This window comes from Medicago truncatula, chromosome 3 (genome assembly GCF_003473485.1).
Source record: "Medicago truncatula cultivar Jemalong A17 chromosome 3, MtrunA17r5.0-ANR, whole genome shotgun sequence".
Classification (NCBI taxonomy): Eukaryota; Viridiplantae; Streptophyta; class Magnoliopsida; order Fabales; family Fabaceae; genus Medicago; species Medicago truncatula.
This window is the reverse complement of record NC_053044.1, coordinates 32270418-32283559: the sequence shown is the minus strand read 5'-3', so window position 1 is coordinate 32283559 and position 13142 is coordinate 32270418. Positions and strand designations below refer to the sequence as shown.

At 32.9% G+C, this 13142-nt stretch overlaps 2 protein-coding genes across 3 annotated transcripts; both read left to right on the top strand.

The window, feature by feature from the left end:
• Positions 1-633: 633 nt before the first annotated feature.
• Positions 634-5801, top strand: LOC11406720 (uncharacterized). The gene is made up of 7 exons (XM_003600536.4): positions 634-1109; positions 1207-1312; positions 3392-3447; positions 3547-3711; positions 4222-4305; positions 5309-5425; positions 5518-5801. The coding sequence occupies exons 1-7, from the start codon at positions 762-764 to the stop codon at positions 5620-5622; spliced, it is 981 nt and encodes a 326-aa protein (XP_003600584.1). The 5' UTR covers positions 634-761; the 3' UTR covers positions 5623-5801.
• Positions 5802-8180: 2379 nt separating this feature from the next.
• LOC11408266 (uncharacterized) lies at positions 8181-12622 on the top strand. 2 transcript variants are annotated; one of them, XM_024778118.2, is made up of 8 exons: positions 8181-8698; positions 9095-9200; positions 11227-11282; positions 11382-11546; positions 11727-11810; positions 12176-12292; positions 12371-12496; positions 12591-12622. In XM_024778118.2, the coding sequence occupies exons 1-7, from the start codon at positions 8336-8338 to the stop codon at positions 12485-12487; spliced, it is 1008 nt and encodes a 335-aa protein (XP_024633886.1). In that variant the 5' UTR covers positions 8181-8335; the 3' UTR covers positions 12488-12496; positions 12591-12622. The 2 variants fall into 2 exon arrangements, with proteins under 2 accessions (XP_024633886.1, XP_003600583.1); XM_003600535.4 differs by having other exon boundaries at positions 12371-12622.
• The last annotated feature ends 520 nt before the right edge of the window (positions 12623-13142 follow it).

The following is a 13142-nucleotide window of genomic DNA, read 5'->3' as shown; positions in this document are numbered from 1 at the left end:
ATGATGAGTGTGAGTGGGTAAATGGAATTGAAATAGATTTTGATGGTAATATAAAACGGTTTGAATATGGATTGTGGATGGCTGTCTGGAATTTTCTTCACAAAAAAGTGACGAGTATTGGTGAGAAGAATTTGTTGATCTTTGATTTGGGAGGTGATGAAGGTTGTTGGAGTGTGTTGATGATGATAGATGAAGATGACAATGATGGTGGTGTAGTGATTAAATAATTGGTTTAAATTTTTTTGTCCTGGGTTTTATTGATGAAGGATGAATGGAGATGAAGATGATGGAAGAAGAAGAAGAAAGTAAATAAATTAGGTGTTGATGATACATTATAAAATCTGATAGACCTCCGTAATCCAACGGTCTCTGTTTTTAGGGGATTAAAATTATCAAAATTGGACCAAATTGAATAAAAGAAATCAGTTAAGGGACTTGTTTGAGAAAATTAAGATTTATAGGATCAAATTGAATAAAAAAAATAAATTAAAGGACTGATAGATCAATTAAGCCTTATTTTTACTACCATCGTAACTATTTGCCATTTAGTAGTATACTATATTGTAAGAAGGTGTCATTGACTAAGCAAAAGTCTTAACGACTAAGGAAATCATTTGGGCAAAATGGATTAAATGGCGGTGCCTTCTAATTTTGGGCCAATCACAACTTTTCTTATTGACCAAGTATACGATTCAATTTGTTTCCAAGTCTTCTCGTATTCTTGATCGGTTCACCCTAGTTTGAGTATTGAGATCCTCCAAATGGGTTTTTCAAGAAAACACGTTACGAGTATCATTTCTTTGTCACTGCTTGTGTTGTTATCGTTAACATGCAACCTTAACTCAGTTTCAGCCTCCTCAGGAGGTGTTGCGGGAGGAAGTTTCTTCAAATCATCCTCTTCCTCATCCTCTAAATCATTCACAACTTATTCAAATTCTCCAAGTGTTCGGGTGCAACATCATACCCGTTCTCATCATGCTCGTCCTAAGTCTACAAATGGTGAAGGAGGGTCTGCGTTTTTGTTAATGGTTGGCATAATGGTTGTCATTTATGTTGTATGTCGTTGTACAGAAAACAATGATACTCCAGTTACTGTACTCAAGCTTCAGGTTTGTTAACAAAAACATCTATTCTTGTCTGTGCAATGACAGTGTGTACTGTAATATCTCTAAGACATTGTAAATGTTTTTGTGTCTGTTGTTTAAGGTTGGAATGTTGGATGAGATGGGATGCACATTACAAAGGGATCTAGCTAGGATTGCAGAAGCTGCTAATACATCCTCCAAGGAAGGTGTGCGCTGTTTATTGAAAGGTGAGTGAGTTGCTTTTGCTTCTAATATTTTTTGAGTTTAATTTATATACATCTTTAGTGTACAAAAGTTTTACACATGCATCCAATAATGCGTTGCCAAATCAGTTGATGAGGTATGGCAAATGTGTTTTTAACTCATTAAATAATGTGACAACATGCCATTGAAACGATTCAAAAACTAAAATGACTTGTTTGAGACTTTTGAAACTTAAAACCACTTTGGGAAAAACGTAAAACTTAAAAGACCTTTAGATGCATTTGACCTAAATTAAATTCATATTTTGATACTACTTCTACTTTTGTCCATAAGTATATGTCTGTTAGGAGAAATTTCTTTGTCTCTTTTACAAGACCATTCAAATTACTTGATTAACGTACAACGAGAAGACCATTCAAATTACTTGACTAACATACAACAATGCCGACCAAGACTTATTCCATTAAGTGGGGTTGGCTATAGATATTCGACAAAGTTATATGTTGTCTGTCGAGGACTAACACAATCTCTCCTTTTACCCAGACTTGAGACTGGATAAAAAAGAAAACACTTTGATATAGATTGTCGAGGTGGGGTAAGTAGAGGTAAGAAATAAAGGAAAGGGATCTGGCTAATTTGGCATACTACACTTTGGATGATTTGGAAGACAAGAAATGGGATTATATTTGTGAATGAAGTGGTGAATGAGATTAAACTTTTGTCATGCAGATGGTTTGAGTGGAGGGAAGATTTCTCACTGCTTTCTCTATGAGTGGAGGTGGGATCCTATTAACTGTTTATACAGGTAAGGAGTGGGCGAGGAGGGGTACATTTTGGTTGGTGTCCATGGCGAAGAGTTTTCTGGTCGCTGCTGTCAGTCTATGTGAGGCCTGCTTTGGGCTTAGTTGTTATTCTGGTTGATTGTGTCCTGCTGATGCTGACACAAAGCTTCCAATTCTGTGTGTTTTGCTTCTAGTGCTGCTTTTGGTTTGAGTTTCTGTAGTTGTTTTTCCGGATGCAGGACACTGTAGTTTTCTCTAGTTCTTAAGTGTAGCAGGTTGGTAATTTGTAGGTGTGATTTATGGCAGTGTACACACTGTAGTGCCGTTGGGGCCTTACTTTAGTGCAGGACCGTTTCAGTTTTGGTTCTGTGGTAGTATTATTTGACGGCAGTTTTTGAGGCCTGTCTTCTGCCGCCTTTTTATGGTGTAAAGGGGAAAATTTAGGATTCTGGTGCCGCCTGCTGCTAGAGTTGATGTTCAGATGCAGAGTTGTGTGCTTCTGGTCTGCAGCTTTGGTGCATTATAGTGTCCCTAGGTTGTTCTGGGCTGTTTCTGTTTTGTAGGTAATTTGTTTAGTATTTTGGCTTCTATGTCTTTAGTGCAATATGTCGTGTTTTGTTTTTGTTGCACGGTAACTCCCTAGCTTGTGTGATGGGTCAATAACTTTATACCAATTCCACATTCGTCTCGTGTTCGGTTTGGATTTAATGAAATTACCAATTGTAGTAAATTTAATACCACTGCAAACTTTCTTAATTCTGATGATTTAGTCAAGGAGATTCTATATTGACGGGTGTAGGACTAGGTAGTAATATTCTTGTGTTATAATCTTGTATGTCTTGTTGAACTTGTGAAAATGGTTGTTGTTACCGTGAAAAACAGAAGTCTCACATTGAATGGAAATAAGATATGAAATGAGTTTGTAAAGAGGGACACCCACCCTTCCGTCAATTTTGTAAGAATGAGTTAGACATAATTATCAAAATCTAATATTGTATCAAAGTCTATCTATCGATCTACGCAACATGCCAATAGTGTTGGTTTGAGTGGGTTCATTGGAAAAAACCCAAGTCTCACGTTGAATAAAAATAATATCTGAAATAAGTTTTTAAGTAGTGGTATCTCTCACCTATAAGTTGGTTTTGTAAGGAGGTAGTAGAGATGATATAAAATCTATAATTTTCTTATTATTTGATGTCAAATAGCCCCAAGTAATATATTATTTTGGTCTATTATTTAGCTCAGAATGATATTTTTTTTTTTTAAATTGTACAAGGCTTTGTATAATTGATATACTTGTTGTCTGGCCTTCTGTAACAGAGACAATACAAACTTTGGATAAACATCATGGTTACTGTATAGCAGGATATTCATCTGTAAGTTCATTCCTTCTCCTAATTAGTCCGAAGTGCAATTTGAGTTATAGCCTATAATAGGTGTTAAAGGGGTTACCCTTGATGAACAATCTTTGGCAGGTGGATCTTAAAAGGAGCGAGGAGGGTGGAGAAACATGCTATAACCAACTATCAATTGAAGAAAGGGAAAAATTTGATGGAGAGACATTAGTTAACTTGAGCAACAACAATAAGACACGTATAAGAAGCCAGAGTTATGATAGGTTTAGCAATGAATATTCCACGGTATGATATAATTTTTGAAGATATTTTGTAAAAGCAATTAAAGGGTAGGCAATTACAGTGTCAAATAGTTTTAAACTTATATTCAATGAGAATCCACTACTTTGCCATGTCACCCCCCCTTCTGGATGGTTATTTTGAAACTCATGGAAAAATGTTAGCCTCTCATTGAACGTCAGCGTACAACTGTTTTACAATGACAATGTATGACCGTTAAACTCTGTAAAACGTGCTTCAATTTCTAGTAATATGCGGGAACAGATCTTCTCTGGCGAGGTTTTTATTGGGTGGAAATCCTCACCCTTCTATTCTCTGTTAATGGCTTTGATATCATCCGACATAAACAAATAAGTGACTGAGATTTCTCGGCAGAAGATTTGTTTCTAGAATATGCACATTGATAAAAAAAGTTATCAACTTCAATTTCAACTATTGGACAAGTTATTTCTTAGTTTTGTTTCAAATAGTACTTATAGAGCTTTATTCATTTAACTAACTACTAGTTTTCTGCAGTTTGATGTAAAAAAGAATGCTGAAGAAACCGAGAAATTAGAAAAAGAGAAACTTCGCAGTGGGTTCGACAACAAGTACATAGTGGTATGATATAATTTACTTTTCTTTGGGTTTCATAAATTTGATTTATTTTTTTGAGTGGCCATAAACTTCCACCTTCAATTCTATTTCTGGTATCAGAGGGTGAGTCATCATATTTTGCAAAAGCTACGACGCTATGTAGTTTTTGGAAAATCATGTTAGCTCACCGTGGTTCTGGCAGGTACCAAACTTGCACAGAAAATTCTTTCGTTTTCAAGACTATATCACTTTGATAAGTAGAATTCTACATGTCCCAACGCCATAATATTTTATCCTTGTTTGCTCAGTAATGGATCATCCATGTTTTAACAATGCGATGTTGCAAGTGGAAGATTCGACATTTGCAGCATCAATTTAGCTTGCTATTTTATTTTATTTTTGTGGAAGTAAATGTAAACCTTTACTATTTTGACTATATTCAACATTTAAAAGAATCAATTTTTAAACTATGCATGAATCGATTGAATGCTTTAAAAAATAAAAAATCAAGTTGTTTCCACACTCTAACGTGTTACCAATCCATGCCCTAATGTGATACCAATGCGGTATACTTATGCCCAATTACTTATGAATGCAGTAGTTAATTTTTAGTAGCATCGATCCTTTGAGACCATTACTTGTACAATTTTCATGAATCTTCCTAATGTTTGATATCTTCAAATAAATCCTCAATTAAACATAAGGAGTAAGCACTCATTCACAGAGATTATTCATGCAATATTTTCTAGATCACATGAATGAGTGAAGTATTTATATAGCGTAGGATCATGAGAAGATGTCTGCATTTGAAAGCGGTAGGGTCAAGGTTCCATGGATTATCTTCGATAAATACTAGCAATTACAGAGAGAGAACCACATGGTGGAAGAATCCTTGAGATATTCACAAAGGCTACATAATTGTCCTAATTTGTGGCTATTCTCATTACATGCAACCTATGGCATTTTGACTTCTTACTGTAAATTTTGAATATTACATTCTTCTTATATTTGAGATGTCCTATGTTAGGTAACAATATTGGTAGCTACTAGAGGATCACATGAGCTACCTAACATGAAGGCAGCTGAAGATTTAAAGGAAGCTTTGCAAAAGCTTAAATCCCATCTCTACTGGAGAGATTTATTAGTAAGCTAAAAGAGACATTCATTTCATATGTTATTACATTAATTTCTTCAATATTATAAGTGTATAACTATATAACCTTGAAATTCTTTCAGGCTGGTGAGGTATTATGGACCCCACAGAAAGAGGATGAGACCCTTTCAGATGGAAAACTACTTAAAGATTACCCTCAGCTAGCTAAGTCTATGAAATATGAATAAACAAGTGGGTAATGCTTGGTTACCATTTTTGTATTCATGTTTTTTTCTAGCAATTGAATTTATCTTTGTAAAAAATAGCAGTTGAATTTATTTTTGAATGTTTAGAATTCGATACAGAATTTAGACCAAATAGATTTTTTTTTTGTTATGTCCGGAATGAGTTGCGGACAAGGTGTTGAGCTCTTTTCCAGTCGACTATCACTTGTTTGCCTCAATGATCAACTTGCAAATGAGTTTTAATTTTCTTTGATCCAAAGTTGGGAGTTTATCCTGTTGCTAAGACTCCCGATCATCATGCCAAAAAGCTCTCTGTTTACTCATAATTTTTTTACAAACAAAATATCTAAGTGACTGTCATATTTATAACCAACTCATTTTTTTAAACATCATTTTTGTGACAATTTATACGACAACTAAAGATGTACAAAGAAATGTAAATATTAATACGAAAATCAAAACAATAAAGAGAATTAAAACACAATGAAAGTATGACCCATCTATCTTATCTTCTTCCTCCTGAGTGTTAGTTTAACTAAACACAATGATACATTTGAAAATGACTTACTTATTACTTTTTATTCTGGCATGATATCATGACAATTTATATTGAAAGAGAAATTAGTACACGTATTATCATCGGTATGTTTATTATAGATTTAAAAATACTCCATGTGTCCCTTTTTATAGGAGTTATTTACAAAAATTATGGGAGTTATAAAGTTGTCTCAAATGTGAGTGACTATTACTCTACTACCCTTAATTAAATATATATTTAATCTTTGGGTGTGTTTGTTTCAAATTTACCAAATTTATTCCTAGGAATAACATTCCTTGGAACATAATGATGAGAATTTTATTCCAAGGTATATAGAAAAATGATGTTTGTTTAACGTTATAATATTATCGGGAACCATAAAAATAGGGATTATAATAGGTAATTACATATGAAATCATTCCCATCTTCATGAGAACTTTATTCCCACCATTTTCTTTGGGAAAATTTTTCTATTGCTAGGAACGTTTTATACCCAGGAATCAAATTTAGTAAACTTGTACCAAACATAGACATGCATATTTCTATCTTTTTATTCCCAGGAATCTACGAATATAACTTGAAAGAAACACACCCTTAACTTTTCATATACCAAAACAAATTGATAGTATTAATAAGGGATATATTTAAAAAAAGAGTAAATAATGCATCTAGGATTTTGTATATAATCTCTTATATTTAGGGACATTTTTTTTTTTTTTTAAATACTCCTATAAAAAAGGAAGAAGATGATTTTGTTTCTTTGTATTTTTAGAAATGATTTTTATGCCCTACAAAAAAAGATTTTTTTTTTTTGAAAATTTACTCAAAAATAATAAAAATCACTTGAAACTCATTTCCTATAAATTGAAAGAGTATTTTTGCATCCACTAGTATAGATATATTCATTGTTTGAGATTTAAAATTATAAAACTCACATATATTTCAAAAAGATATATGTCAAAAAAGATTTTTAAGAGAAACTATTTAAAATAGCTTATCATGTTAAGCATTTTTTAAAATTTTATTATCCAAAAAAAGTCTTACTAAAAGGATGAAAGTGTTAAAATAACTTTGCATGAAACACTATTTAAACCATTTCTCATTTAAATATTTCTTTAAAATTCAAGGGTTAAATATGTTTTTAGTCCCTATAAAATTCCGAGTTTTCAAATTAGTCTTATAAAATTTTAATGGTGATTTTTGTCCTCCATAATATTGTAGTTTGTAAGAATAGTCTTTATTTTAAAAACTTTTTACAGAAAATTGATACTTTTAATCCTCCAAAATAGTCCTTATAAAATGCAAATAAGGACTAAAAGTGAATAAATTTTTTATAGGGATTAAACTTGAAAGCTTGCTATTTTGTAGGAATTAAAAACATATTTAACCCAACTCTCAAAGAGAGAAAAAACAATTCACTATAAAAATAATGGTTAAATATGTTTTTGCTCCCTATAAATATACTAACTTTTTATTTTCGTCCTTCTAAAATTTTTCTTTGCTTTTTAGTCCCTAAAAAGTTTTCCAACTTCACTTTTGATCTCTCTTTTCAAGTAAACTTGAATATAGAATTTATATTTTTGAATAAAAGTTTGCAGAAAATTTTTTTGAATAAAATTTTTTGCAGAAAAAAGTTTTCCATCTTCACTTTTGATTCCTCTTTTCAAGTAAACTTGAATATAGTAGAATTTATGTTTTGTTTTTTTTTTTTTGAAATAAGAAATCATGTTTTGTTGAAAAGTTCTATATTTTGGACAAATTTTATAATTTTCTACACAATTTTGATAAAAAAATACAAATATTATACATGAATTGACTTAAAAATAAGGATTAAAAGTGATGATTGAAAATTTCATAAAGACTAGTAGTTAAAGAAATTTTTTAGAGAAACCAAAATAAAATGTTAATATATTTAATGGGATTAAAAACATAATTAAAATGACCTTTCCTAAACAAATTAAAAATAAATTACTGATTTTTTTTTTGAAGAATAAAAAAAATAAGTTAATGACTGGAAAGGAAAAAAGTTTAAGATCCTCAATCACCGCCAAATTCACATCTCAACCAAATATGACACACAATTTCCTTCCAAATCATACAAACTTTTGATAAAACATCACACCAATTTCTTCTACAATCATTTAGTTGATTAAAAAGACTCAATTTGATTGCACACTAATGATTTTCTCAAGAAAACACGTTCAAAGTGTTATTGCTTTGTTACTGATTGCTTTGTTATCATTAACATGGAACCTTAATTCAGTTTCAGCCTCCTCAGGAGGTGTTGCGGGAGGAAGCTTCTTCGATTCAGATTCTTCCTCCTCTGATTCATTCACAAGTGACTCAGATTCTGAACGTGTAAGGGAACATCATCATATGTATGATTCCCCTCCTCATCATGATGGTGATGATAAGGTTGCAAGTGGTGGAAATGGGCCATTGGTGTTCTTCATGATATTTGCATTTGGTATCTTTTTTGTTGGATTTTGGAATAAAGATGCTAATGGGAATAGGAATTCAGTTACTGTGCTCAAGCTTCAGGTTTTTAACATAAACATCATTGTTCTTTTTCATTATTCAACTACTAGTACTAGTAGTAGTAACCTCTGTAGCACCGATACCTTTGATCAAAGACGTGTCTGATGTCCAACACTGACACCAGCACATGTGATGACGTTCAAATAAAATTTAATTTTCTCATATTATTACCAGTGTGTCTGTGTCCGTATGTGTGCTTCATATTCATAGATACAGACACCTCTGATCGAAGACATGTATGGTGTCTGACATGACATCATCACATTTGATTATATTCAATTAATCCAAATTTTCCAAATCGTTATCAGTTTTGACGTGTGAGTGTTCGATGTATGTGTTAGTGCTTCATAGGTAGTACATGTAAGATATATGTAAATGTTTTTATTCCTGTTGTTTAAGGTTGGAATGTTGGTTGAGGTGGGAAACACAATACAAAGGGATCTAGCTAGGATTGCAGAAGCTGCTAATACATCCTCTCGAGAAGGTGTCTGCAATTTATTGAAAGGTGAGTTGCTTCTAATATTTTTATAGTATATCCTAAATATACTACACAACTTAAAATTAAAAATCTTTAAATATTCATTTAATTGTACAACTTCCTAGATTGATTGTTATTACAACTAGAGTATACAACTTCTTGGTGGGAGCAATTCTTGGTCAGACTTTACTTAGCCGAACTCCGAATTACTAGGGCCCTTTTCCTTGAGGAACCGGAGGGTTAACAAAAAAAAAGAGTATACAACTTCCTAGGCTAGTGCTTACTCATTAAGCATTCAATACATTTATTGTAAAACCATTATAAATACAGGGTGTGTGATCTCATTATGGGCACACATAATTTACACACAATTTACGAAGAGTTTACATATATTTTAGAGACTCATTCAAATTTTCAACTACATTAATCATCTCTTATAAACTGAAGGGTGAGGTGAACTTGGAAAGCAATACACATTATAAGCAAATTTAATACTACTACAAGCTTTCTGAATTCCGGTAATTTAGTCAACAAATGTAGTCCTATATTTAAGAACATATGCAGTAATATCTTGTGTTATAATCTTGTATTGTATGTTGAACTTGTGAAAATGGTTGTTCTAGGGAAGTACACTGTTAAGTCAGCCTATCTTTTGTTAATGAAGGCGACTTGTAGATCTGTGAAGGATTTGAAAACGTTGGTATGGCATAATTTGGTCCCATTAAAGCTAGCAGCTTTTGCTAGGTGGTTAACACTCAATAGAATTCATTCCAAAGTGAACTTTGCTAACCAAGGGATCATAGGAAAGGATGATCAAAGTTGTATCGGTGAATGTGGCATGGAAGAATCAGTAAATCATTTGTTTTTTGAATGAGCGGTTTTTAGTGTGTTATGAAATTGCAAAGTTGATGGGTGTTTCTGTTGTGTTTCACAAAGAGGGAGGAATAACTTAAATTGTGTCTCAGGCATGATTCAGGGTGGGAGAGTCGTAGAATAAAAGTTTCAACTGATGTTGTTTGCTTGTATTTGGTCCATATGGAGAGAAAGCAATCAAGGTATTTTCCGTGCAAAATCTTTATTAGTGGATAAAATTTTCGAGTTCCGAACTGCTGGCTTGGAAATGGTTGAGTTCGAAGGCACCTAGTTTCAAATACTCTTTGTCATGGTTAATCTGTTAGCTTGTTTCGGACTTAGGGGGTCTAGCTTATTTTGCATCGGCTGCAGTCTTGATTTTTTTTTGAAGAAGCTAAACTAGCCCACCCAAATTGGTACCGGACAGAATCGACCTGCTGCAGTCTTGATTGTAACGTTCTTAGATTTCCAAGGGCTCGGTTTTGGAGAGAAGGGAAGCAGTGTGTTGGAACAGTTTTCTTGCAGCTGGAGCTTTTAGTTGTGTAGGCCACTTGGCAGTTCAATCGATGTAAATCGCTTTTTAATGGGATGTGGAGGTGGTAGAAGGGCGGGTTGCTTCTCTTTTATGTTGGGTGGGGTGTTTATAATGCAAGAAAGGATGTCTCAATGATATCATAGATGGGGGTTTGTGCAGTTTTGTGTTCAATGGATGGACCTTGGTGTGAATTTTGGCAGCTTGTTTGGATTGATTGTCTTGTAAAGAAGTGAGGTTAGAGAAGTGGTGGAGTTCATTATGTTACAGTCTTACATTGGTGGCTTGTTTTGGCTTTTGTTTTGACTCTGCATAATTATGCAGCACGGTACCTGCATTGAAGTTGCATTCATGCCGTGTTAGGATGTGCATGGGAGGAATGTGGAAACGTGTGACTAGAGAGGGGATGAAATATATTATAATTTGCAATCAGTTTGTTGGTTTGCCCCTTTGCGTAATTCTGCATAATTATGCAGTAAATTGATTAATGCTTTGAGAGATATCTAAAACAAATGCACAAGTGTTTTAATATTAGTTTCTTTGGCCTTTTGAATAAAAAGCCTCAAGTAATAATGTTTTGTTCTATAATCTAGCTAACAATGAACTTTATTTTATTCTACAAGGCTTTTGTATTTGATATTCTTCTTGTTGCTTGACCTTTTGTGACAGAGACAATGCAAACTCTGGATCAACATCATGGTTTCTGTGTAGCAGGATACTCATCTGTAAGTTCATTCCTTCTCCAATTAGGGAAATGTGCAATATCAGTTATAGCCTATATAGGTGTTAAAAGGGTCACACTTGATGAACAATATCTTTGTCAGGTGGATCTTAAACGAAGCAAGGACGATGGAGAAAAATGCTATAACCAACTATCAAACGAAGAAAGGGCAAAATTTGATGAAGAGACATTAGTTAACTTGACGGACAACCATAAAACAATTATAAGAAGCCAGAGTTACGATAAGATTGGCAATGAAAACTCCACGGTATGATATAATTTTTATAGAGATTTTAATTGTGCTTAAATTTCTTGGAATCTGCACATTGACAAAAAAAAAAAGTTACTATCAAATTAAATTTCAACTATTGAGCAAGTTATTTCATAATTTTGTTCCAAATAGTAGTTATATAGCTTTAGCCATTAACCAACTAATAGTTTTCTGCAGTTTGATGTGAGAAAGAGTTCTGAAGAAGCAGAGAAATTCGAAACAGAGAAACTTCTCGATGGGCCGGACAACAAGTACATAGTGGTACGGTATGATCTATTTATCTGTGGTTTACATAAATTTGATTTAATTTTTGCGTTGGCATAAACTTTCAAGAGTTTCATTCTCAATTTTAAAATTTCCATCGTTTTCAACCATAGTATTTTGTGTGGAGTGCTGATATTTTGACAATGCAAAAACCTTGTCGTGTACACTCACCGTATCCGACCAGAGTGGATCTCTGCAATTGCAAGCCTTGCATGCAAATCGAGATAAAGAAAAAAAGTATTAAAAAAAAGTAGAAGAATGGTAGAGTTATACGTTGACGGACAACTTAACGTTGTTCAAATATCTTTACTGTTTGATATATTTCATTTTCTTTCTTATATTTGAGAAATGTCTTATGCTAGATAATATTATTAGTAGCTGTTAAAGGAGCACATAAGCTACCTGATATCAATGGAGCTGAAGATTTAAAGGAAGTCTTACCAAAGCTTAAATCCCTTATTTCCAGCAAATATTTATTAGTAAGTTAAAATAGACATTCTTTTCATGTGTCATTTCTTCAATTCTTAGTATTGTTACTATAACCTTGAATCTTACAGGCTGGTGAAGTGTTATGGACCCCACAGAAAGAGAATGACACCGTCTCAGATGCAAAGCTACTTAAAGACTACCTTCAGTTAGCTAAGTCTATGAAAATCTCTAAGAAACATGAATAAAATAAGGAGGTAATGCTTGGTTGCTATTTTTGTTTTAAATGTTTAGAGACACTTCTGGGGCCAACATTGAACATTATCTTGGTCCAAATGAAATTGATCTCAGATCCCTTTAATAAAAACATGGAGTTCAGATCTTATGGTTTGAAAAAATATGGTTGGAAAGGAAGATCTTCAAAAGAACGGTTCGGTGCATGAAAGCTTCCGCATACCTATTGGGATGGAGTCACACTATTTTAATGTATTTTATCTTATCTTGTTTTTTACACAAGAAGCTGTTTCAAGACTTAAACATGCAGTTTTTTTATTCTGATGACAACAACTTTCTTGTTGTGTCAAGATTCCTTGGAAGAAAGACCTTCCATAATTATTAAAAAGAAGGCCACGGTGAACCCACTCATATAAAGAATGGCGTAATTGCCCCCAAAAATTTAATTTTATTGAAATTTATTTTTTGTTTTCAACTATTTCCCTTTAATTTCATCTATCATTCAGTTTCATTGTATTTTAGAGATCAAACCTATGATTATTCGATTAAGTATAACTTACGTGTAACATTTAATGATAAAGATTTGATTACAGTAACAATTTAATTTAATAGTACAGTAATATCAAATAAAGTTTATTGGTTTGTACCAGAATTTTTTTTATTGGTCTT

Bases quoted from the DNA above. Each gene is read 5' to 3' on its own strand.
- LOC11408266 (XM_024778118.2), top strand. From the start codon at position 8,336: ATGATTTTCTCAAGAAAACACGTTCAAAGTGTTATTGCTTTGTTACTG. The intron at 11,811-12,175 runs GTACGGTATGAT...GTCTTATGCTAG, and splicing joins CGGACAACAAGTACATAGTG to ATAATATTATTAGTAGCTGT. The intron at 12,293-12,370 runs GTAAGTTAAAAT...TGAATCTTACAG, and splicing joins TTTCCAGCAAATATTTATTA to GCTGGTGAAGTGTTATGGAC.
- LOC11406720 (XM_003600536.4), top strand. From the start codon at position 762: ATGGGTTTTTCAAGAAAACACGTTACGAGTATCATTTCTTTGTCACTG. The intron at 1,110-1,206 runs GTTTGTTAACAA...CTGTTGTTTAAG, and splicing joins TTACTGTACTCAAGCTTCAG to GTTGGAATGTTGGATGAGAT. The intron at 5,426-5,517 runs GTAAGCTAAAAG...AAATTCTTTCAG, and splicing joins TCTACTGGAGAGATTTATTA to GCTGGTGAGGTATTATGGAC.